At 41.9% G+C, this 24873-nt stretch overlaps 2 protein-coding genes across 4 annotated transcripts in view; one reads left to right on the top strand and one right to left on the bottom strand.

Annotated features, from left to right (window-relative positions):
- The window catches only part of CUNH16orf46 (chromosome unknown C16orf46 homolog), a 27144-nt gene extending 14963 nt beyond the window's left edge, over positions 1 to 12181 (top strand). Inside the window, exons 3-4 of the mRNA XM_058575788.1 lie at positions 901 to 1145; positions 2901 to 12181. Coding sequence (XP_058431771.1) covers positions 936 to 1145; positions 2901 to 3908 — 1218 coding nt within the window. The 5' untranslated portion in view covers positions 901 to 935 and the 3' untranslated portion in view covers positions 3909 to 12181. The remainder of the gene's footprint in view (positions 1 to 900; positions 1146 to 2900) is intronic.
- Positions 11457 to 24873, bottom strand: Atmin (ATM interactor). Of its 3 annotated transcripts, none has more exons than XM_046434357.2 (5): positions 24538 to 24873; positions 18003 to 18128; positions 17044 to 17243; positions 14087 to 15906; positions 11457 to 13697 (listed from the first exon to the last, which is right to left on the bottom strand). In XM_046434357.2, exons 1-4 carry the CDS (start codon positions 24871 to 24873, stop codon positions 14100 to 14102), a joined length of 2469 nt encoding a protein of 822 aa, XP_046290313.1. In that variant the 3' UTR covers positions 11457 to 13697; positions 14087 to 14099. The 3 variants fall into 3 exon arrangements, with proteins under 3 accessions (XP_046290313.1, XP_046290312.1, XP_046290310.1); XM_046434356.2 differs by having other exon boundaries at positions 14098 to 15906; XM_046434354.2 differs by having other exon boundaries at positions 11457 to 15906.

Here is a 24873-nt window from a genome sequence, read left to right as displayed (position 1 = left end):
TCCCCTAGCAACCTTCATCTTTTTGTCTGTGAATTTATCTAATCCTGGATAATTTATATCACTGGATTCATGCAACATGTGGCCTTTTGAATTTGTCTTCTTTCACTCAGCATGATGTTTTCAAGGTTCATCCATATTGTAGCATGTGGCATGTGTCAGAACTTCAGTGCTAGGGATTGAGCCCAGGGCCTTGCACATGTGGGATAAACTTTACCATTGAGCTATTGTTGGGTTTCATAATAATCTCGCTTCACTTAGTAAGGGGTTGTCAAACTGTTTTCTGAACATTTTCAAAAACAATTTTTCATCCCGACCAGCAATGCATGAAGGTCCTGATTTCTGTATATCCTTTCCAACACTTGTTTTGCCTTTCTTTCTTCTTTCCTTCACTAGCACTAGTAGAGTGGGGACATATGGGTAGAAGTTTGGGAAGGGGAATGAACTTAATGAACACTGCTTTGCCAGCTTCCTCAGAAGCTTAGGGATGCCCAAGCCAGTATGTGGGGAAAGGGAGGAGGTGGCAGGTAGGAGTAGATAATCACATATCATACTCTTCTCTCAGAGTCAGCACAGTACTGTTTGGACCAGCGTGGAGCGGAGTATCAGGATGCTGGAACCTATGTATCGTAATGTACTCTTTGCCCCATCACAAGAGACAGCTAGTACTAAGGTTTTCCTGCCATCTTTTCTTCATTCCTAACTTTAGCTTTAATTACATTCATTAGTATTTAATTAAAATTAGTTTTATCTTTCATAATGTCAGTAGTTGGCAATGGATGATTTTATAATATTTGTCCTTAGACTTTTCCTGAATACCTAAAAGATATTTCACCCGAGTTACTGAATTGCTTTAAAAATGAATATTGAAAACTAAGTGCAATCTGCATTTTCAAATTGCAGGAAGATGTTAAAAACTATTATCAACCATCCCAGTAATGGATCTCTGTCAGGAAAGTGAGACTCATTTAGAAAATAATGAAAATAATGAAATTCAAAGCACAGAAGAAACTGAACTAACCTTCACTTGTCCAGATGGAAAGAGTGAAAAGAATTATGTGTGTTCTCTTCTCAACATCAGTGATATTACGCTTGAAGACGACGAAAGAGCCACCAAGTTGGTTATGGGCACTGGCTGGGAAGAAGCCGTGAGTGTTGTCTTGCGCTGGGTCATGTCAGTATTCCATGCAGGCCATTTCCCCAAAGTGGTGACTGTTCCCACAGCACATGCAGTGGATGAACTGTGGAGCCTTGGAACAGAGGCAGAATCACTCGTGACAAGAGCAGTGCCACTTTGGTGTCTGTGGCCACTTAGTATGTGGCCAGCTCAGGACTTAGTGCTCCTAGTACATTTGTTCATTAACTTCTTAGTAGCTATACCCCAAAAGTGAAATAATGTGCCAGAAGTCATCAGCCAGTCATTGGGCAAGGCAGGCTTGTTGCTCACTACTGTGCTAAGCTCCCCAAGAGACCTGGAGGGCCTGTGCTTGTGGTTCTATGTAGAACCCTGTGTGTTTGTTCTTCATGTGTTCTTAGAATCAAGAGTGGAATCCTAAAGTTAAAACTGAAAGGAGACTGGTCAAATCCAAGGTTAAATGTGAGGTTGCCAGGTTTAGTAACTAGAAATTCAGGACACTCAGGAAATTTCAGAGAAATTCAGAGAAACAGCATTTAATTTATTTAGCATTAAGTATATTGCAAATATGGTTGTATTTTTTTACCTGGCAAACCCCACTTTCTTTTTTTATTTTTTTGATACTGGGGATTGAACCCAGTGGCACTTTACCACTGACTGCATCCTCAGCCTTTCTTATTTTTTTAAAATATTGTTTAGTTGTCAGTGGATCTTTATTTTTTAAATTTATTTATATGTGGTGCTGAAAATTGAACACAGTACCTCACACATGCTAGGCAAACACTCTACTACTACTGAGCCACAACCCTAGCCCCAGGCTTTTTCTTATTTTTAAGACAGCATCCCACTACATTGCTTAAGGTTCTTGCTCAGTAGCCCAGGCTGAGCTTTGAATCCTCCTGCCTTAGCCTCCTGAGTCACTGGGTTTATAGTGGTACCCCTATTTTAACAGAGATCTCTCTAGCTAGGTTAGCCAGGGGACTAGAGGTTTGGGCACAGGTAGGCTCACAGGGCTCTTGTGCACCCAGGATGGGCCTCTGCTTGTTACTATCCTTCCAGCTTATCCAGGTAACAGTGTTTCTTCACATTTAGGAAACACACTGCCAGTGTAAGAAATGCTTGGAAGTGGAATAAAAATGAACAGTTTATTTATTAGTTCTTTTTTTTAAATCATTACTGGGAATTGAACCAAGAGGTGCTTTATCACAGAGTACATCCCCAGTCCTTTTATTAGTATTTTGAGAGAGGGTCTTGCTAAGTTGCTGAGGCCAACCTCAAACTTGGATCCTACTAGTACTGAATTTAATGTACACCTGAAAAGAAATAGTCTGCTTATCAAAGTGTCCATTTACAAATATTATGGCCTACTGTTTTAGTATTAAAAGATACTATTGCTAGCATTTAGAATTAACATATACTATTATAAATATTATTGCTCAGTGTGAGGCCAAAATAGGTAGTGAAAGATTTTTTTTTTTTTTAGAGGTGAGTCAGTTTTAAGATAAAATTGGGCTGGGCATGGTGAAATACCTGTAATCCCAGTGACAAGGCAGGAGGATTGCAAGTTCAAGATCAATTTCAGCAATTTAATGAGGTCCTATGCAATTGAGTGAGACCCTGTCTCAAAATAAAAACATAAAAAGGGCTGAGAATGTAGCTCAATGGTAAATTGGTTCAAATAAGACTGCCAAAAGGGGGATGTGGCTAAAATTGGGGCATCTTTGTTGGGTAATTTGGCTTGAGAAGTAACATGCTGGTTTATTTGCAGGTCAAAGGCTGGGGAAAGGTTTCTCCAACTGCCTGCATGTGGCCAAGGAAGAAACTAAAAAAGGCGAGGGTAGGAGAAAGTGCCAGTAGCAGCTGCTTATTCTGCATCAGCCTTGCCCAAGGGAGTCTGGAAGCCAGCCCTCCCACAGAGACCGGGAAATTGGAAGCAGGGGCTGTGGCTGAGGGGGGCCTTGAGAAGAATAGGAACAGTACCCTCCAGAGTCAGGGGTCCTGTCAATGTCCTACCACCACGTCCAGGGAGGTTAACAAAATTTGCTTTCCCTCCTATGTTCATGGAGGAAAAAAAAGCCTGCAAATCAAGGAGTTTATATGGTGCGTGGAAGACTGGGCCACCCTCGAGACTAATAGTGGCAAGGCCACTGGGAATCTAAGTGGAGGTGCCAACAGAGGGCTTTCCATCTCTGACTCCTTGACTTCCAAGGCCCTACTAGTTCTGCCTCCCCTAAAACCTTCACCCTCAAGCGGCTTGGAAATTCTGGGTAAGAAGAGTAAGAGCGTGACTTGGCAGCTGGAAGACAAGGTGCCGAGTGTGGAGAAGGATGAGTGTGTGGCTTGTGCACGTGGATTGAAAACAGTGGATGGGAAAGATGAGAAAAGACCCCTTGAGGTGGCCAAGCTGAAGGTCCACGACACGCCACCTTTCCCTTCCCCAGTGCTCTGGACATCCCCGCTGGCTGATATTGAGCAGTGCTGCCTGCATTGGCCTTTCCTACCTGAGGAGAGCCCGCTGGGCCCTTCCAACCCCAGCCCAGTTCACTACCTTGCAACCCTGCAGCTTTTGCAGAAACAGGAAGTGCAAAGCTACAAAGCCAAATTCAGAGCCAAGGAGCTGAGACCACCCAGAAACACCCAAAAGCATGTTCTTCCAGGGGCCAGGCAGGAAAATCGACCCCGAATGCTGGAGACCGAAATGTTCCCAAGACACCTCTTGCCGTCCCTCACAGTGAGCAGAGTTGTTATCCCCATTTCCACTCACAGATTCCTCTGACTTGTCACAATAGAAGTCCTTAAAATAATCACTGCTTGAAATTCATTTGTCTGTCTCTCTATCTCCTCCTCCCCTCATATTCTTTCTCCTCTTCTATTGCCATCCTTTTTTTTCTTTTTGTAGCAGAACCAGAGGAAATTGAACGTGTTTGGATTTATTCTCTAAAATCCCATGTTACCTACTTCTGCTGTTAATCCATTTATAAAATGAAAATTGGCAGTACCAGCCCCCACCTCTACCTACTTTACCTCTCTGTGCCCAGTGGAAGCCATGGGGAAGGCGGACAATTCAAAGCGCCTCCCTCTACTGTCCCTGTGCCAGCCCAAGAGCTATTTGGCAGGGACTCGTTCTGTCCCACCCCAGTGCCTTAAGCTAAGTTATCCTGGGTTGGCTCAGATTAAATTGCTTTCTGATCTTTTGAATAAGCAGTCAGTATCTGTCTACTGCCTCATTTTCTTTTTTTTAAATTGATTTTTTTTAAAAAATAAATGAAGGTAGAATGCATTACAGTTCTTATTATATACAGCACAATTTTTCATATCTCTGGTTGTATATAAAGTATGTTGACACCAATTCGTGTCTTCATGCATGTACTTTGGATAATGATGTCCATCACATTCCACCATCCTTGCTAATCCCCTGCCCCCTTCCTTCCCCTCTGCCCTATCTAGAGTTCGTCCATTCCTCCATGCTCTCCTACTCCCTACCCTACTATGAATCAGCCCTCTTATATCAGAGAAAACATTTGGCATTTGTTTTTGGGGGTTGGCTAACTTCAATTAGCATTATCTTCTCCACTCATTTTCTTTGTAACAAAGATCTGAAGCTCTGTTTTCATAGGAAATTTCAGCCTGTGTCCATGTGACGATCCTGGTGTCCAAGGTATCATATCCTTGCATCATGTTTTGGCCGGAGTTGTACAAAATCCAGTCTGAGGAGCAGGTTTAAGAATAATTATCCATTTAAAAAAGAAAGTCATTGTCATCCCTGACCTGCTTCCTCCTCCCTTACCTTGCATCTGATGCTTGGGAACCCTCAACCCTAGACATGTAGGGAATAAGCTGTTACTTTTCCCCCATCCTGCCTTTGCTTTCTTATTTTACCCCAGTGCATATTTCTTGAGATTGTATATAAATAAAACATTATCAATAAGTTTTATTTTTAATGACAAGTGATGTTATGTAGACAAATGGTCTAACCATTTTTTATGTGAATAACCATGAAGCTCCTTTGGAATTACCTAGCTTGACTTGCTTAAGGCAGGTTGTGCCTGGATTCTGGACTTTCCATCTCCTAAAGAATGGAGTGAACAGTGTATGATTGTATTTGTAAACATTTGCAACGTGTTGACTGTTAGCCTGATGTGCTTTGTTGTGTTGATTTTTAAGAGACACCAGAAATGCTTAGAAGGTCATTTGCACTTCCTCATAGGCTTGGTTGTGTCCCCCTGAAGAGACCCGTTCCCCATGTTTCTGGACAGTGGGGTATTAGGCCTTGTGGCTCTGGCATCTGCTCCTCTAAGTCAGTGACTGTAGAATCCCCTTTCTAAAGCAGCAGATTAGTCAATAAGCTCAATATGTAGAACTGTCGGAATCGTGTGATAGGAGATGGTGACCCCCAGCAGGAGTGAGGGTCCAGAGGCCTTACCTGCTCAGCCTAGTGTACTTACCTTTTGAAAAAAAAATTTTTTTTAAATGGTACTAGGGATTGACCCTAGGGACACTTAACCACTGAGCTGCATCCCCATTTTATTTATTTTGAGACAGGGTCTTGCTAAGTTGCTCAGGGACTTCCTGAGTTGCTGAGGCTGGCTTTGAATTTGCAATCCTCCTGTCTCAGCCTCCTGAGTTGCTGGGATTTGAGATCTTAAGGCAGTTTTAAAACACTAATCTAGGTTACAGTGGGGTTTTGTAATTTTAGGAAAAAGTTTTCCATTCAGATAATTCTACAGATTTGGGTGCAGTGGCATACACTTGTAATCCCAGTGACTTAGGAGGCTGAGGCAGGAGGATCTCAAGTTTGGGGCCAGCCTGGGTAACTTTGTGAGACCCTGTTTCAAAATAAAAAATAAAAAGGGCTGGGCATGTAGCTCAGTGGTAGAGTGCCCTGGGGCTCAATTCCCAGTGCCAAAAATATTGTAGATTTTTATGAAAACATGATATGGAGTGTATGTGTTTTATGTATGTGTATGTATTTATACTTATGTGTAGATATATATATGTATAATGTGTGTATAGGTACATTTTTTGTGTGTGATGTCAGGAACTGAACCCAGAGCCTCATGCATGCTAGGCATGTGCTTTATCACTGAGTCCTATATAATAATTTAGAATTAAGAGGAGGGCCAGTCTTAACAAAGGAAAAGCTCAAAACTACTGATGATTTATTGAGGGACAGGGATCTATCTGGCTCATTGGCACAGTGCATGCTTCACATGTTTGAGGCCCTGGATTCAATCTCCAGCACCCGCCCACAACAACAAGATTTCAGGTATCCTTTCTGAACAGATAATTATTTTGTCTAACAAAATATTGACTAGAAGATTCCTTTGTGAATAGATTAAGAATGTTTTGCATTTGGTGTCTCTTGGCTCAGGAAGTTATTCAAGAACCTAATAACTTCCCCTCAGAATCTTCTCTGCAGCCCAGGCTTATCTTGTTTCTTTGGGGATGAAGTCACTCCAGGCCTTGGCCCAGTTTTTGTTCAGATTAGCTCAGGACATCTAAACTAGTCCTTTGCTGTCTCAGTCTAGCTAGATAAAGGCAAAATGTTGAATAGAACACACCTTCCCATTGGGATCTGCATTGCTGACCAAATTTCTAGGGGACACTCCGTGTTTTAAGAACTGAAGAATGTTATAATGCAGGTGCCAGTGGCCTCTCTTGAGGGGACATTCTCAGGTTTGGTTCCTCTAGTCCTCTCCAAACCAAGAACAGAGCTTGTGTGTCATTCCTTGTTCTGTTAATTTTAGTTATTAGTAAAAATTTCTTGAAACTTTCAAACTCATCAAGTGAAATTTTGGCAGCATCACATACAGGATTCCCACAGAGCCTGAGGTCACTCATGGGCAAGCTGGGGGTTGAGGCCTGCTGTGGCTGCTGAGATCTGGTGAGGCAAGGTTGACTTTTTTTTGGCAGTTCTGGGGATGGAACCCAGCACCTCACATAATGCTAGGCAAGTGTTCTACCCCTGAGCTACCTATGCTTCAGCCCCAGTGGAGCATCACTATTTTTTTTTTTGGGGGGGGGGGGTGTGCCGGGGATTGAACTCAGGAGCAGTCCCTAATATGGAGCCACAGCCCCAGTCCTTTTTATTTTTTGAGACAGTTTCACTAAGTTACAAAGGCTGGAGTTGAACTGCGATCTTCCTGCTTCAGCTTCACGTTTCTAGGATTACAGGAGTGGGCCACCACACCTGGCTTGAGGTGCCACTCTTGAAAGACAATGGGAAGACTATAAATGAGAATAAGGCCTGGCTATATTTGGACAAGCCTTTGACTACTTTAGAAGACCTTCACTACTTTTAAATCATATCTTATTCAAATCATTACTTCAAAGACCATGCTATACAATGATTTGAACCCAGAATCAAATTTGCTTTCAATCTCTTCCTCCAAGTTCAGAAGTTTCAGGGCCCAGAGAGACCACAGAGCCCAGGTCATCTCACTTTGGCCCCACTGGCCAAGCAAGCACAACTTCAGGCTGCACATCTGGGGCTCATGTTCAGTGCCGCCTTGCAGTTGTAGCTTCAGGGTTACTGAAAGCAAGCCAGGGAAGGAAGAAATGGGGCTTTTTGACCCATAGTAGCCAAGGACCATCCTTTGTTCCATGCTTGAACACTCTCCTGTCTGCCAGGCAACCCATGAGCCAGGAGCAGACCCAGAGGCTGAGCTCTTCATTACAAGCTAAACTGCCCCAAAGCTGGGAACTATTAGGAGGCTTGGTTTTTTTTTTTTACACCCCGGCTCTGTCAATGGTCATTGCTGCTTTTGCCCCTTTGAGGGGATTAATACCTGAGGTTCTTTCGGTCATTTTAGTGCAGTTGACTTGCCCACAAACCTTATTAAAGACTCAAAATGGTGAACAATTCTTTCTGTCCCAGATTTGTTGTGAATCCTGGCCTTTCCTGTGAGAGAAAAAACAAAAACAATACTAAGTGAATTTTAATATTTGTAAATAGTGAAATCCCTGAGGAGGTTTTTAAACATACTACTGATCTCAACCTTCTCTATTAACACATACTTTCTAAAGAGCACCATAACTTAGAGGACTGAATTGCATTTATAGAACACTTCAAGTTCCACCCACCCCAGCAACTGGCCATCTTTAAGAGAAGGGCTTTTCAACCTAGGCCCTATTATCATTTTGGGCTGGTTCATTCTTTGTGTTGGCTGTCCTGTGCATTGAGAGATGTGGAACAGCGTCCCCAGCCTTGACCCACTAGGTGCCAGTAGCACCCCAGCTGTGACAACCAGAAATATGTCCAGAGTACCAAATGCCTCTTGAGGGCAAGTCATCTAGCAGAGAACCACTGCTTTAGGGAATCAGCAATTCTAGAACACACTGTTTTCTGCAGCTTCTCTGATGACCTTACTCACAGAGCAAGCAGAAGCCTTGATCAAAATGGGAAGGGACGCTGGGCAACACCGCGCTCATCTCATCCCCAAAGGCACAGGTGCCCTCTCTTGTGTTCTGGTCCTTTCTGATGGTCTTGTCCAGGTCTTTAGATAGAAGCAACCACATGTCTGCTTTTCTCTCAGAACAGTCTCTCAAGAAAGAGTAGAGCCCACTTCAGGAGCGGCTGTGGGCCTCCCTGCCTCCCTCCTTCAGGATGATGTGCACGATTGTTTTGGCAAGGTTTTCAAGATAATTCTATTAATATATTTAGTTTAATGCTATTATTCAGAATCCTTTAATGTTTAAGCAACAGATTCTTTTCCATGGTGACTGCTTGTGCTGAACAGGTGTAAATATTAAGAAGCATGTGATACACCTCGGTAACCACTGGCAAGTATATGCTTCATAAGAATACATGAAAGCCACCTTTCTCCCCTGAGTCTCTTAAATGGAACAGTTTTTCCACTTTTTAAAACTCTTGGTGTCACGTTAGCAGTGCAGGAAGGTTGTGACTGTCCTATGACTTTGAAAGCAGAACTTTTTGTAATCTCACTTGTTTTAATCTACATGTGCTCTGACAAGAACTAGAATCTAACATAGAACTTGGTCCACGAATCTGTCTTAATTTCTTTGTCTATTTCTTCAAATCCTCAGGACTGATTTCTTTAAATTTCAGGAAAATAGGAAATCAGAAAGATACTTATCATTGTGGTAGCTATTTAGCAAACTGTTTCTTGCACATACCTTGTTACAGAAGAGTGATTTAAATGGTTTTTAAATACATCACATCTTACTAAAAAAAGGTACAAAAGAAAAAAGGATCAACAGTATCTTGCAATTCATTAACAGTACTCTCAAATATAGATAAAACAAAAATTATTTCCATGATATGACCTAAGATGGTATAATTGTTAAAGCAGGTTGCCAAGAGTTTAGATGGCTTTTCAAGTTTCTTGATCTTGGGAGGCTTTTTAAGTTACGGAGGAGAGTTTTAATGGTTAAATATCCGTTTGTGAGAGGTTAATTCAGATGCACTGACTTCTGCCAAATTTTTATTTTAGCGTGGACACTGCATTTTCTGAAGTCACTAAATTTCTTATTGCAGCTCAAGAAAAAAGAAGATAAAGTAGTAGAGGGATCAATTTCAAATTCATTCCTAAGCAGCAACATGTTTGAGACGCACTCATAAAACCAAATATTGCTCCCAGGACATGGAAAAAGCAATGGATCACCAAAAAGCAGAGAGTAAAATGCTGTAAGCAGAAATAAGAAAATGTGAAACTCAGGACAATTACACATATCATGCTATGCTACAAAGCTCACTCCTGTAAGGAGTAACACTTGTACTTTTAAAATTTTTTTCCTCTTAATATTTTTTTAGTTGTCAATAGACCTTTATTTTAATTATTTATATACAGTGCTGAGAATCAAACCTAGGGCCTTACACATGCTAGGCAAACGCTCTACCACTGAGCCACAACTCCAGCCCAACTCTTGTATTTGATAATAACAAGTCACTAATTTAATTTTTTTCAATTTCAGAAATATTTTATTTTGCTGATAAAAATACAACGTATTTTAATTATTTTGTTGTTCTTTTTTTTTTTTTTAATTTTTGCAGCCGAGTATCCTGTAACATTAACTTTCTTCAGAGTGAAATACCAAAAATTACGGAGGGGGCCATGGCATTAAGTTCCTCATAGGCAAACTTATGAAATTTGTGTTTTTAGAACAAAGTTACAGATGTTTTTGTTATTTATTAGTAAGGCAGTTATAGTATTTTCCCTAGGTTGTCTAAAGTTTTGAAAGAATACTGGTAATCTAGTTCAAGTGTTATATAGACATTGTTTTTATTTATATACAATTTGACCTTCTCCTCCTTCCAAAAATGCTTGTTTTTAAATGTAGCCCATTTTAGTTAATGTTTGGAGAACTATGGACCTTCTCCATGTGTTCTTTCAACCTGTCTTAGTGCGTAAACAAATATATTGTGTATCTGTTAATAATAAATACAATCCCAACAACAGAGAATCCCTTGGATTTAACCATTACAAAAGTGAAGTCATTTTCTTTGGTCATATGAATATTTTACCAGCCAGCATCTTCCTGAAGGAACTCGATTAAAACTTACATCACTTAACAATTGGAGTCATTTAGATGTTGAGAGTATGAAAGGGTATATGTTGTCTTCTCCTAGCATCAGATCTAATTAATGGCACACTTCAGCATACTTGTGGTGACAACAAACATACACATTGTGAGATAAAAGGAAAATGAAACTGCACGTACTATCCCTACGTCCCTAAAGTTAACTTAAGGCCCTTTAATGTACCAGATAGTAAGCGTTCTCTCCATCAGTATTAGCAGGTTTTGATGAGCGGTTTTGAGCTGAATTACTATCTCTAAAATTGAGGCCAGAAAGGATTAAATGAAAACAATCCCATTATTTGGCAGAATTAATAAAAGTTATTTCACAGCTAGACTAATACTGTTCAGTGTCTTCACATGAAAAAGTAATTTTAGACTTTCAGGTAAGTTTACAAAATTTTTGTTTTCCTGTGACCTAAAGCAGTCAGATACACAATAGTTCAGCTTTCCTGTAAATTGGTGATGGAGCAAAGAAATAATTATTCTAGTCCTCTTGTTTTTACTCATAAGCCTAGAACCACCTTATCTAGAGACAAAGGCAGACCATTATAAAATGGTAGCATCAGGTAATGTGTGAATTGTAGTAATTGATTGCCATTTTTAGGTAAATTATTCACCTGAAATTTAAAAAGGAAAATTATTAGTCTATTTTCATGAACAAAAAAAGTAAAACAATAATGAAACTAACAGCACAGTTACTTCATCATGTCACTTTTAGAAATGAGTCTGTAAAAAAAGCAACAAAATAAGTTGTATCATGAGCAGGTCAAAAAACACACACAAAAAGAATTCTAGCTTCCTTTTAATCATTGAATTTCAGTTTTTACAGATGATCTTAGGACAATCCAGGTAACTAAGGTTTTGCGGGGGAACAGTTCTTGTACATGAAGAACAATCACATGCTCCACTTTTTGTAAATAACTATTGGCTGGATTAACAAACATCGTCACAAACAGAAGTAAAGCCATAGATCACTGCATATGTATTTACAAAAAGCCATAAACAAACATGCATTTCTTCTTTATCAGGACGACTTAAATAGATGTTTGAACATTAAGGCAGTGATGATTCTAAAACAATGAAAATCTAAGTTAAGGCTTTATGTTCATTTTGAAACTCATATTCATAGGCAACTGTGACCAAAGCAAAGTTATCTACTAGGTATTAGTTCATCTGCTTGGATATGTTATTAATCCATTACCAATTCTCTTTCAGACATATGGGATAAGCATTATTACCAACACCATCAATTTACTTTAATGAATCATTAGTTTCCTTCTTAAGTTCTATTTTGAGGAGTTAGGTTTCAGCAGCACAAGCATGTGCCACAGAAAAAACAGAGCATTTTTGGGTAAAGTTTGAAAACACACAGGCTGCACTTGCCTGAGAATTGGGCAACAATTAAGAATTCAGGCTGGGCACAGTGGCACACACCTGCAATCCCAGCAGCTTGGGAGGCTAAGGCAGGAAAATCTCAAGTTCAAAAAAAAAAAGCCAACCTCAGCAACATAGTGAGGCTCTAAGCAAAACTAAAAAGGACTGGGGATGTCAGTGGTTAAATGCCCCTGGGTTTAATTCCCAATTCCAAGAAAAAAATCAACAAACAAAACAAAACAGGATCTACTAACTAGAGAACCCCCAAAGCATACTTGATGCTGTCCTTGTCTCAAAGTAGAAAATATTCTTGATTACTGAAGCAAGTTTGATAGTTTATTCTGTAATTGCTAGCCTCAAGACACAAATGATATATTTATTAGACCTGTGTTTCTTTATTCAAGGAAAAGATGGGTGGTGGATGGAAGGAAAAGTAACTTTAAAATAATTGCAGATTGCACTCTCGCCCTATCAAGCTCAGAAGTGTAAAGTTTTGAAATCTGGGTTTGAGGGGTAGTGTCCTCTTTCCCTACTTTAACATTGAGGACAAGTCAGATGCAGCCTGTAGGTGCACGGTGGGAAGCAGTTCTGGTGCCCCACTTTGGTCTGCTGTGGAGTGCAGGAAGGGTGTTTATAGATGTGGTAATATTCATATTTGGTCTTCCTCCCTGGTAGTAGACAACTCCTAAAATCCTTGTTATTTCCAGCAATTTTTTTTGTGTGCTAATGAGCAGCCCCTAGGTAGCTTTACAATGAGGACTCATCACAGCAAAGACATGATTAGAGGGGTGGGATTATCTTCAGCCTTACCCTGCCTTAACCCTCTACCTTCTGGGAGGGGAGAGAGGCTGAAAGTTAAGTTGATCATGGCCAGTGATGTCATCAATCATACCCTTGAAGTTTCAATAAAGGCCCAAAAGGACTGGGTTCAGTGAGCTTCCAGATAGTCAAACTTGGATTCCTGGAAGACGGCTCTCCTAGTGAGGGTATGGAAGCCAGTTCCTTCCCACATACCTCACCCTGAGCATTTCTTCATTTGTATTCTTTGCAATAACCAGTAAACATGATGTTCCCCTGAGTTCTGCCAGCCACTCATGAATAAATTGAACCCAGGGAGGAGAATGTGGCAACCCTAAAATTTAAGTGCTGGGTTAGACACTCTGGAGGCCTGGACTCCAGATAGTGTCAGAACTGAAGAGCATTAGAGGACACCCAAGTGGCATCTGCTGCAGAGCTGCTTGCTGGTACATGGGGAAAACTCCCACACATCTGGGCACAGAAGGCTTCTGGATTGATGGTGGTATGAAAGCACAGGACCACACACCCCAGGATGAACTAACAGGCATGATTTAACAACCGTGTCTCCATAGTCTAGATGTAGTACTTGGAAGAATCACTATTTACACTAAGTGCTTGCTGCCCTTTCTCTAGGCAGTAATCATTTCACAGCAACAAACCTCTTGTGAGGAAAGGACTGTTCGCGCATGTTAGCATCAGTAATAGCTCATGAGTGGAGGGATGGCAGTGACTACATGGAAACTTGCAAAAGCTGAAGACAGCTGTAAATTCCCTTGGTGTCTTCAAATCAGAAGAGAGATGGCAAAGCAGATGAAGCTGCAGCAACAGGAGTCTCCAACCACAGAAGCATTTTCTAGAAGACATTTTAGGTGCAATTTAAGTATGTTACACTTTGCTAAAACATTTTGGAGATTTGGTAAGTTTGCACTCTACTACCTTGCAAGCTTGGCTTCAGCTAAATGGCTGTATTGGTTTTATAGGAACAAGCTATAGTTTTAAAGATGGAAAGACTAGCTATAAAAGGGCAAATGTATGCAACACAAGAACAATCATTTTTAGATCAACATCTTACACTTTATAATACACTCACATTTATACACAAATTTGTGTTTACAAGTACAAAAGGCAAAGAACTGCAAAGAATCTAAGCAACTGCATCATCAGCTACATTCAACAGAGTTAATACTGTTGTCCCTGCTCCCATTATCTAAATCTGGAAGGAAATAATAAACACCATCCAACCTGGACTTCACCTTTAGAAGTTGGAGACTGCGTGCAGCTCGGCGCATGTCTGAGTTTCCACAGAGCTGAACTGAGATTCCATCGTGTTCCAGGCCAAATCAGCTAGAAGAAAGTCATCCATTGCTGTCTGAGTTTCATTGCTGGTAAAGAACAAGCTCCCCAAGGTTTCAAAACCTGAACTCATGGTCTGTGTTTCTGTACTGTTCAACTGAACTTTGCTCTCTAGGGCAGATAGGTTTTTAGCAGCGGAGATTCCTTCAGTTTGGGTCTCTGTGTCTGATGAATCAGTGCTCATGGAAAAGCTGGAGTGTTTCAGGATGCTGCCAAGGGGCAGATGAGGGCTACTGTCCAAAAAGAAGTTTAAGTCTGTCTGCGTTTGCGTGTCAAACATCTCAAGGCCTAGGAAGTGAGAACTTCCCCTATACCCGTAGGGCTGGACAGATGTGTCTGCAAGTAAGAAGTCAGTTTGGGTCTCTATGTCCAGTGATTCCAAGACTGGTTCAGTGTTCATGGTGCTAAGTTCACTCTCTTCAGTTTGAGTCTGGATATTTGAAGCTGAGAAGAACTCTTCAATATCAAAATCTATTCCAGGATTCTGGGTTGAGCCAGATGGCAGCTGAGTGTCAGGCCCAGGGTTTGTGTCAGACAAAAGACTACGGTTATCCAATGTCTGATCGGGCAGATTACTTGACAAGATGTTTTCTAAATCACTTAATAAGTCTATGGTTTGGGTCTGATTATCTGTCATGTTCTGTGAAGGAAGCATACTATTCTGTGCACTGAAGCTCAAAATGGGTGCAGATTTCTCAATATCTTGATTTAAAGTCTTAGGGTCATTCTGAGGTAACAAACCACGAGTTACTGTCTCTGCTACTAAGCTGCTGCTTATAATAGTGTCTGCAGGGACACTGTATGATGAATGGACACTCTCAAAAATGTCTCTGCACATTCCAGCTTGGTCCATCTGTACCTGGCCACGTGTGGGACTTTGCATCCCACTGGTTTGGGTTTCTCTGGAGATCCCACCTGGCTGATAACAAGTGTCCATAAATGCATCAGTCTGAGCGGCAATAGATGAAGTTACCTTAGAGCTGGGCAGAAGCGTCTGGGTGTGAACACTAATGGGAAGGGACACTTGAGAATCAAATGACAGATCAGTCTGAGAACAAGACGATACAGAGGAATCAGGGCCAACCCACTGTGCAGAAGGTAGGAAGTTTTGTGAGGCATAGGACAGATCCGTCTGTACATTGATTGAAGAAATGCTGTTCTTCTGACACGTGTTCCCTAGTTCTTGTAAAGGATTAGACAGATTTTTACCCAAGTTCACTTGAACACCGGTACTAACTGGCTCAACAACAGGATTTATAATTTTTGAAAGAGGTAGGCTCTCCTTAAGAGAACAAGCCTCTGACTCTAGGCCAAGGATCAGGGTTCCTACTGACAAGGGCACTAAGTGCACAGCACCTGCAGTGGAGCCCTGATCCATACCTAACACCACAGGCTGGGCCGAAGAGTCGGCCGTAGGCACGAAGACAGGCACAGGAGAGAACTGCATGACCGGAAGTTTAACCAAAGCCACTTTGGGCTTTGGTAGAAGCAACTTCTGAGGATATCTCGGAGGTGTTGTGACACTCTGTTTTCTGGCATTAGAGCTGCAAGAATCTTCAAAAGAATTTACTAATTTTATTTCTGAAGTTTCTAGTTCTTGAGGATCTGGTCGAGGAGGGGGTTGAGTGCTCAATGGTTCCATGGTCTTATTAGATAACTTCTGGTTTTGTAGATAGTTTTCCATTTTCCTTTTTTTACTAGGTGGATCCCTAAAGACAATGACAAAGCAAAAAGAAAACAATTTTAAAATGCTGCTTTCTGAGCTGGGTGAGGTAATCCCAGCTACTTGGGAGGCTTAGGTGAGATTATTGCAAATTTGAGGACATCCTAGTCTAGCACGTGAAAGGCTCTGGATTCAAGCCTCAATACTGGGGGGAAAAATGCAGCTTTCTTAGACCATGACACTATGTCTTAATAATACATGCTACTGCCCTTATCAGAGGTCAGACCCCACCCAAAGAAGACTACTCCCTTCTTGAACTTCTGGGAATGGGGCTTATTATGGGGCAGATGTTCAGAAACATGCAGATAGGGAAGAAGAAAGCATATATATATATTTTTTAATGCTGTAAGTACTAGAATTTAACCATAAGGAAGCCAAAAGAGGTATACATAACACAAGTTTCATCATCCGTAAAGTTGGAAGCTATTATAACAAATAGAAATTTACTTTTTTTTGAGTACTAGGGATTGAAACCAGGGGCACTTTACCACTGAGTTACCTCCCCAGCCCTTTTTAATTTTTATTTTGAGACTTGCTGAGTTGTTGAGGCAGGCTGTGAACTTGAGATTCTCCTGCTTCAGCCTCCCAAGTTGCTGGGATTACAGGCATGCATCACTGACTGGCAAGATGTTCCACTAAAAAATTTCTAAAGACCTAGTTTTCCCTCCCCTCAAAAAGAAGTACAGGGTTGGTGTTGTGGCTCAGTGGTAGAGTGCTCACCTAGCACGCATGAGGCACTGTGTTTGACCCTCAATACCACATAAAAATAAAGTCATTGTGTCCATCTACAGATAAAGAAAAATATATGGTAGTACAGAGTCATGATAAAACTTACTCTTCAGCAATCTTATATTCCTTACCAGAAGATGGTGGAAATTGAGATTTCAAATGGGCATAGTAAGAGACCCTCAGAGAGTTGGCAATAGAAAAAGGAGGAATAACTGGGTCAGATTCCACGCCTAGATACAATCCTTTGCCAGCACTGCTGCCATTTCCAAAAGCTCCCTTCTTTGATGTCACATTGCTTGTCCATCATTCCTTTTCCTCTCCTTGTCCAGGAAGTTTCAGATGAAACTCCTCCCACAGCTACTGACTTATGTGCCACTGTTTCTTTGCTCTTTACCTGTGTTCTGCAGGGATCTCGTGACCAGTTCGGTAGATGTGAGACTGTAATGCCGTTCTGCTGGCATAGGGACAGCCGCATGTGCACTGGAAGGTCTTGCCACAGTCCTCCGCGTGCCTTTTCAAGTCCCACTCGGTACCATAGGAATTGCTGCACTTGCTGCATTTATGCTTCTTCTCGGCATGCATTTTCATAAAGTGCTACAGAGAGCAAAGAAGGAAGGAGGGTGAGAAACAGCCACGGCACCAAGTGCTGAGAACATCAACACACCCAGCTTAACAGTGACTTCACAGGTACAAACAGAACAGTCCACCCTCAAGAAAAGAACAGGGTAACTGCAGTTTATCACCAGACTCTTCTTTGGGCTTTAGCTTCATGCACAGAGGAGACTACTTTGGAATGGATCCCAGGGTACTGGCCTTGAGACTGACCTACAAAGAAGTGCTGCAGGGCAGGGAAAACAAAAGTCTTTGAGATGCTCTCCTCTGGACACCCTGCAGCAGTTCCTGAGGAAACATTCCAGAGCCTTCTTCCAGGCCCAAATTCCTCTTTCCCTAGTGGCTGGGCCCCTCCCTCCTCTTAAGATAGCTGCTCCTGGATTCTGCAGGTTCTCACTCCCCTGGGAGGACAATGGCTTTGTGTCTTTGCCCTAAGCCCTTGGAAGCAGATTCACCCAAGCGAACTATGAGCACAAATATTCTTGCTCTTTGATGGAGAGGTATACTTCTCTTCCTCTCCAACCCACTCCTGGTAATGTTCCTTCCAAGATAAGCCTCGTTTCTGTCCACTGGAATTACACCCACACAACCCTTGTACCTACCACTTGGGAGGTACAGGGGCAGCAGCTCTAGCAAGAGCTTATTCTCAATTCTCTGGTAGTGTTTGCTAAGTAATTAGAATGCATACCAGGTTTATACCATCTGTATATCATCCTCAGAGAAATATGTTAAGTGAAATACCTGTTTTACGAGAGAAAACTGAGAAAATGGTCTGTCAGGACCTCTAGGGCATCCTTCAATTGGACAACAGTAGAATTTTGGTATGGTTTTCAAATCTTTTCTTATTGTTGGATTTACTATGCCATCCTGCAAAAGGAAAATTAAAAAATTATTTTCAAAAAACCCACAACAGAACAGGCTGGTTGTAGAAATAAGGGAATATATGAAAATGGACACAAGCATTCTTTTTAGGGAGCGGAAATGTTTTAAAATTGGATTGTGGTGATGGGTTTACACATCCATAAATCTACTAAAATAATTGAGTTATTCATTTAAATTAAATATATTTTATGGCATGTAAATTATTATTCTCAATAAATCTGTAAATTTTTCCCCAACTGTTTTTTCTTAAAAAAATAAAACATAAACCTAACTTCTCTCTATCCCTTTTAAAACTCTTCGAAACTTAAAATCCATATTCTTGCAGCTAGCTTCTCTTTTGCAAATGGACTCACACAGTTACTCATAGTCAAGATTGGGGTGTCACCTTTGGTCTTCTTTATTATTCTACCCTAAGATTCCTTGTCTTAAGTCCCTAAAAAAAACTTCCTTTGACTAGGGCCTGGGGACCCCCTATTCAATGGCATTTTGTCTTTTCTCTGATCATTGCACTGCCCCCTAAAGTACCAAAAAGCTAGTTGACACCTTTACACAACTGTTGATTCAGGCTCAGTTTTAAGCACTGTCTACATACCAACTCACTTAATCCTTTTTTTTCCTTTAATTTTGTATAGTTATAGATGGACAGCAAGCCTTTATTTTATTTGTTTGTTTTTATGTGGTGCTGAGGATCGAACCTAGTGCCTCATGCATGCTAGGCAAGCGCTCTGCCACTGAGCTACAGCCCCAGCCCCTCACTTAATCCTTTTTTTTTTTTTTTTGGTGGCACTGGGATTGAATCCAGTGGTGCTTTACCACCAAGCTACATTCCCATCCCTTTTTCTTTTTTGGGAGAGGGTCTTGCCAAGTTGCTGAGGCTGGCCTTTTTGAACTTGCTGATGCCCTTCCTGTTCCCTTTCTCAAACACTGTCCCACTCAGCCTAATGCTTTGCCCACCTCCAGTTGGACCCACTATATCCATTCTTGGATGAGTCTCATTCTTTGAAGGTTCAATTTGAGCCCCATACCCTTCTTCTACCTTCAGATAGAAATCAGGTAGAAGTGCACACGTGGCATTGGAGAGGGCTGGGTTTGTACTGTTTCCATTACTGACTAGTGTGATCTTGGGAAGGTAGTTAACCTCTGAGCCAGTGTTTACTCATTTCTAAAACAGAGCGGACCTGCTTCTCAGGATTACCTGTAGCTTAGGTGTCTGGATTAGCATGGGCCCAGCCCAGCTCAGTGCTCTAGACTGTCCAGTTTCTTGTTCTGTCACCACCCTGAAGATCTTTCTCAGAATTCCAAGAGAGCACCTATGCTACCTTAAGAGCTGTCATTTTTAATATAGTTCCTGTTTCCCAGACTAAGCCTTTTTTTTTTAATTAATTTTTTTTTTTTTTTAGTTTTTGGCGGACACAACATCTTTGTTTGTATGTGGTGCTGAGGATCGAACCCGGGCCAGGCGAGCGCGCTACCGCTTGAGCCACATCCCCAGCCCACCAGACTAAGCCTTTTAAAGACAGAAATTTAACACACCTCTTGGAGCCATCTTCCTCCTTATAGAAGACAGCAGGCCACCTGCTGCATGAGTGCACTGGAGGTGGGGGTGGGTGCGGGGCTGGTCCCTGCCCTGAGAACCACCAGTGCCTGGACTCAGCCCCAGGTTTTCTGGTCTTGGAACTGGATTGGAACCCATATTTGGTTTTATAACCTTGCCGGATGACCCCAGTGTGCAGTCTGGGATAAGAACTACAATGTAGCTGTACGTCTGGAAGTTCTGGAGCTGGCCTGCTGTAATTTCAACTCTCTACCTGGCCACTTTATGTGACTAGAGCAAATTAAACTGGCTGGTCTACTTATCTACAAAGTGGGAGTAACAACACTGTGCATTTGGGGGTCGCTGTGGGGACTGAGCTAACACACGGAAAGGCTTAGAACAGTGTTCACCGCACAATAAAGCAATTAATGTTGGCTCTGGCCACTGGCGGCAGAGGCTTTCCTTTCCTTCTTTGCTTTATTATGCCAACCAACTCAACACCAATAAACTAAAGTGGTACTTTAGCTATTCAATTGGTCAAGTCTAACTGCCCCTGCTTTTCCTGAACACCAAATCTGCTGGCTCTAATAACAACTGACATTGTCCCTCATCCCCAACTTCATTTCACTCACCAATTCATCTAGTGTTTTGTTTTTATGGAAATCTTTTACCATTTATATTCCAGCTTCTAGGCTGTCACATGCTCCATAAACTGCTGACTGGCTCACTTCAAAACTCCTGATACATCCTCAGAGGCGCAAAGCAACCCTTTTCTTTCAAACTCCCTCCTGTGTCCACACCACAAACTCACCCTCTTCAAGCACCATTTCCACCTCCCAGATGTTCCTTTCTCTCTATTCCTGGTTGAAGTCTTCTGACTCTGGACTGTGTTGTTAACCTCTAAATATGTCTTTATCATTCAGACTTTGCCAGATTCATCTCTCTCAAAATACAGCTTTAATCATGTCATTACTTCACCCAAACATTTCTAACAGCCTAAGAGTATGACCCAAGTCCAGACAAAGTCCCTAACTACACACTTTCTAGGTCCCTTTATCTTCTCTGATTACTCTTTTATTGCTTTGGAATCAAAGTGTTTCAGATTTTTAAATATTTGTATACACTCCAGCTATTGAGCATACTTAATCTGAAAATCCAAAATGTTCTAAAATATAAAATTTTTGAGCATTATTTTGGTACTCAAAAATTTACCAGATTTCAAGGCATTTCAGATTTTGGATGCTTGAGCTGTAATTATAATTTCATAAACCTTTTCATGAGCAGGGATTTACTTGTGTCTTCTGTTGCATTTAGGAATATTCTGAACAAAGTAAATGTCTAATATAAACTTGTGGCACTGTACTACACATATTCAAGTGGCCCCCTAAGCCAGAACTATATCTTGTGGCAATGAGGCCACTAAAGACAGTCATATTGGATATCAATAACCCCAACATTATATTTTTATTCTATTTATATAAAAATATAATGTTGCTCCATAATATGTTCTTAAACCCAAGGTACAAAGAATCTCTAGCAGTCAAGAAAGGCCTATTTATTCCCACTCTTCCTGCCATTTTACAGGCCACAGTAATCACCTAACACTGTATATGCTCCTGAGCTCTATGGGGGCCAACTCCTCAGCTCCCCCATCACAGTAGTCCACTCGGTTTTTGAACCTTCTTCCCATTCTGGTCCTGAAACAGTAAGATCTTGGGTAGGCTGGGGAAATGAGAAATGGAAACAGCATAACAAAACAAGAACCACAGTGAGAAAGCGGTGTTTATCTATATAAAACTTACCAGATATGGTACTGCATCTTTTATGTGCATGACCGAAAAAAAGTCTACAAAAAAACTTCACGTAGAAATATTTTAAGTGACAGAATTTGAAAAATTATCTACAAGAGGAAACAATCCAAAAACAATATGGAAATAAAATAAAGGTTTACTAACAACTAAAAAAATGTTAAAAACAATCACCAATTGTTTTTAAAAATATGGAAAAATATACATACAAAAGAAAAGGGAAAAGGAGGGACATAGTTGTAGAGGATAAAGGGAAAGGTCTGTAAGGACGGTAGCAAATGCTGTCCAGCACCAGATCACCTTTACAGAAAGCAACCAAGAAGGAAGCTAGTTTGCTTTGTCATCTTATTCTAAAGTGAAAATCTGTAGTCTTTGCAAAATGTTGTCTACAAAGCAAGTTGGCACATTAAAAGCAAACCACTAGACTGAACATAATATAATATCCTCTGGGCCATGTTTTAAAAATATAATGTTGCTCCACAATAGGTTCTTAAACGCAAGGAACAAAGAATCTCTAGCAGTCAAGAAAGGCCTATTTACTCCCACTCTTCCTTTTTCTGGATCACTTTAGCTTCCATCCCAAATCATCATAGCTCCCATTTCTCTATGGATCCCACTGCAGGCAAGGTTGGATTAGGATACTTCAAATTTCCTTAAAGGAATGACATAGAATATGGAGATTAAGAACCCACATAAACCCAAAAAGCAGCAAATGCTTTCCAGCTTACAATTCAACTCCCCCATTCTTTCCCATCATCCTTCAGAAGGGTTTGTTAATCATTTACATTATGAAAGGAATATTAAAATAAGAACCATACAACAATGAATGGGGTAGGAACAAAAGATTATCATAACCTGGGAAATAAAAACAGAGGAAAGAAATCAGAATGATGCAAGTAGTGTAACCAAAACAATGAAAATTTCCACTGAATATAAGAAAGTGGATCAATCAGACATACTTAGAAATAGCTTTAGACCAGAAAGGGATTGCATGTACCTGATTGAGGACACCCTCAAAGCCACAGAGAACTTCCTGGCCAGCCCAAGTCCCCAGGCTTCTCTCTTGCCTCTCTCTCCTCCCAAAGACTTTGATAACATCAAGTATCAAGAATAAAGTGTGAAGAGTTCTCCAGGCAGTCATCAGGCTAAGGGTATAGATTTGCCCCCCTGGGGCACCACAATACAGACATGTCTATTTTGTCACATTGGCTACTTTCATTAAAGAAAACGACTCCTTTCTACCAAGACAGTGGATGTCCAGGGGCTACTGGCACTCTGGTTAGAAAGATAATGAGCAGCACACACCTGTAATCTCAGCCACTTGGGAGGCGCAGCAGGAGCTCAAGTTGGAGGGAGACCCTGACTCAAAATAAAAAGTGCTGGGGATGTAGCTTGGTGCTTGCCTAGCATGTATGAGGCCCTGGGTTCAATCTCCAGTACTATAACAAATAATCAGCAGAAGAATATAGCAAAGTGAGCTGTTTGAAAAGAAAAAAATAAAAACAAAAATTATGATGGTTCTGAAACAGAGTTTAATTCTTGCTTAAAAAGGTTGATCCAGTGACTTTGAAGGAATCTTTGAAATGTTCATCTTTCACTGCTCTACATTTAAGTTCAGAAAGAGATCCTGAGTATATTGTGCTGTCTTCAGATAAAAGAAAACTGAAAAGTGAATGACGAAAACCAAATGACTTCACCTAATTTCTAGCAAAGGAGGATACTAGTATTCTGAAATACTTAAGTCCATGTGAAGGTTTAACTATCAAAACCTGTATTGGTTCAAACATACTTTTTCTCAGGCCTATTTTATGTTATGTACTGGTCTCTTGTGGATTTCTGACCTTTACATTATTTTAAAAACATAATCAGAAATAAACCTACTCATACTGTCAAACTAGTCCTGAAGGCTAAGTGGTATATTTATGTTAAACAGAGGCTTAACAACATCTTGAAAGTTAGAGTTCCCAACAGCAAATCCAGAGAAAAGAAAAATATAAATTGCTAAGAAATGCTGGTTAGAGTAATTTCGTTAACACAAGAGAGGTTCCTGGACAAATTGGCAGCTTCGCTTTATGCTCAGAGACATACTTATGTCTACCAGCCAGGGGACAACACTGAAGGTGGGTCAAGAACGTAGGTATCAGGCTGGAGAATCCCCGACGAACGACAGATTTAGGTAAAATTTAGTATGAAAGAGAAAACAGTACATTGAAGATCATTCTGGGAAACCCAACTCTTCTGTATAACACCACAGCCTGCCTGCAGGTCTTCCTCAGCATACCCCGTGCTCATTGCCTGACAGATTTTCACAAGAGAACGCTGTTATATCTTTGGTTCTGTTGGTGTAAAAGAGATCACCTTTCCCAGACAACACGTTTATCTTTTCCACTACGGATTACAACCTCAGAATTCCTGTTGATCTTATCAGAAGTCGGGTTCGAAGATGGTTTCCTATGAGGATTTACCTGAAGCTCAGAACATGCAACACTTGGGTAATCGAGTCAACTCAGCCGCTGGAAAGCTACATATACACAAACTTGCTTTACAGTGACTTACGTTTTCCTATTATGTCACTGCTGGCATGACAGTAATGACAGAAATTATGACTTAATAGGTTGGGGTGGGGCTAGACATCTGGATTTTTAATAGCCTTCCCATAGAGTGCATCAAAGGTTGAAAATCACGCCCCCTTTTACATAATGTGGGTTTCTCAGACCTGTCACGTTACACTGTTGCCCTCCTAACGGAAATCCACGGGAAGTCCCTGGGGTCCCATTCCTAAGCAGAAACTTGCAAGTGACGGCACTTAGGGCCAAACCTGCAGCAGCTGCTTTCTAACAACTGGGCAGGACCCACTCGGCATCGCCGGCAGGCGGAAAGCAAGCGGGCAGCACCTGTTTCTCTTCCACAGAACCCGGACAAGGCGCCCTCGCCAGGCGCGGCAGGGCGAAGCCACGCGAGGCAACGCCGGGGCTGGAGCCGGGAGCCGCCGCCCCCGCGCGGCCACCCCAGCGCCCCAGGTCGCTTTGTCGGGCCGCCGCGCGGCGCTCACCTGGAGGCGGTGGCTCTTGACCAGGTGCATGTTGAGCGCCGGGCTGTTGGGCAGGATCTTGCCGCAGCCGCGCACGGTGCACAGGATGTTGGTCCGCACCGCCCGCGACAGCTCGCTCACCGACGGCTGGATCAGCTCGCGCGCGGGCGGCGCCGGGGCCGCGGGCTGCTGCCGCGCCGCTGAGGGCCGCGGCCGGCTGCCCCTCAGCCGGGACCCCAGGGGCCCCCACGGGCCCGAGGCGGCGGCGGCGGCTCCCCGCGCGGCCTCCGGGACGGGAGGAGCGCCCGCCGCCAGAGCCGCGGGCCCCGCCGCCGCCGCCGCCTCCGAGGCCGCCAT

This window comes from Marmota monax, unplaced genomic scaffold (genome assembly GCF_021218885.2).
Source record: "Marmota monax isolate L192 unplaced genomic scaffold, Marmota_monax_Labrador192_F-V1.1 WCK01_AAM20220418_F8-fsc00024, whole genome shotgun sequence".
NCBI classification, from domain to species: domain Eukaryota; kingdom Metazoa; phylum Chordata; class Mammalia; order Rodentia; family Sciuridae; genus Marmota; species Marmota monax.
This window is presented reverse-complemented; position numbering and strand designations above follow the sequence as displayed.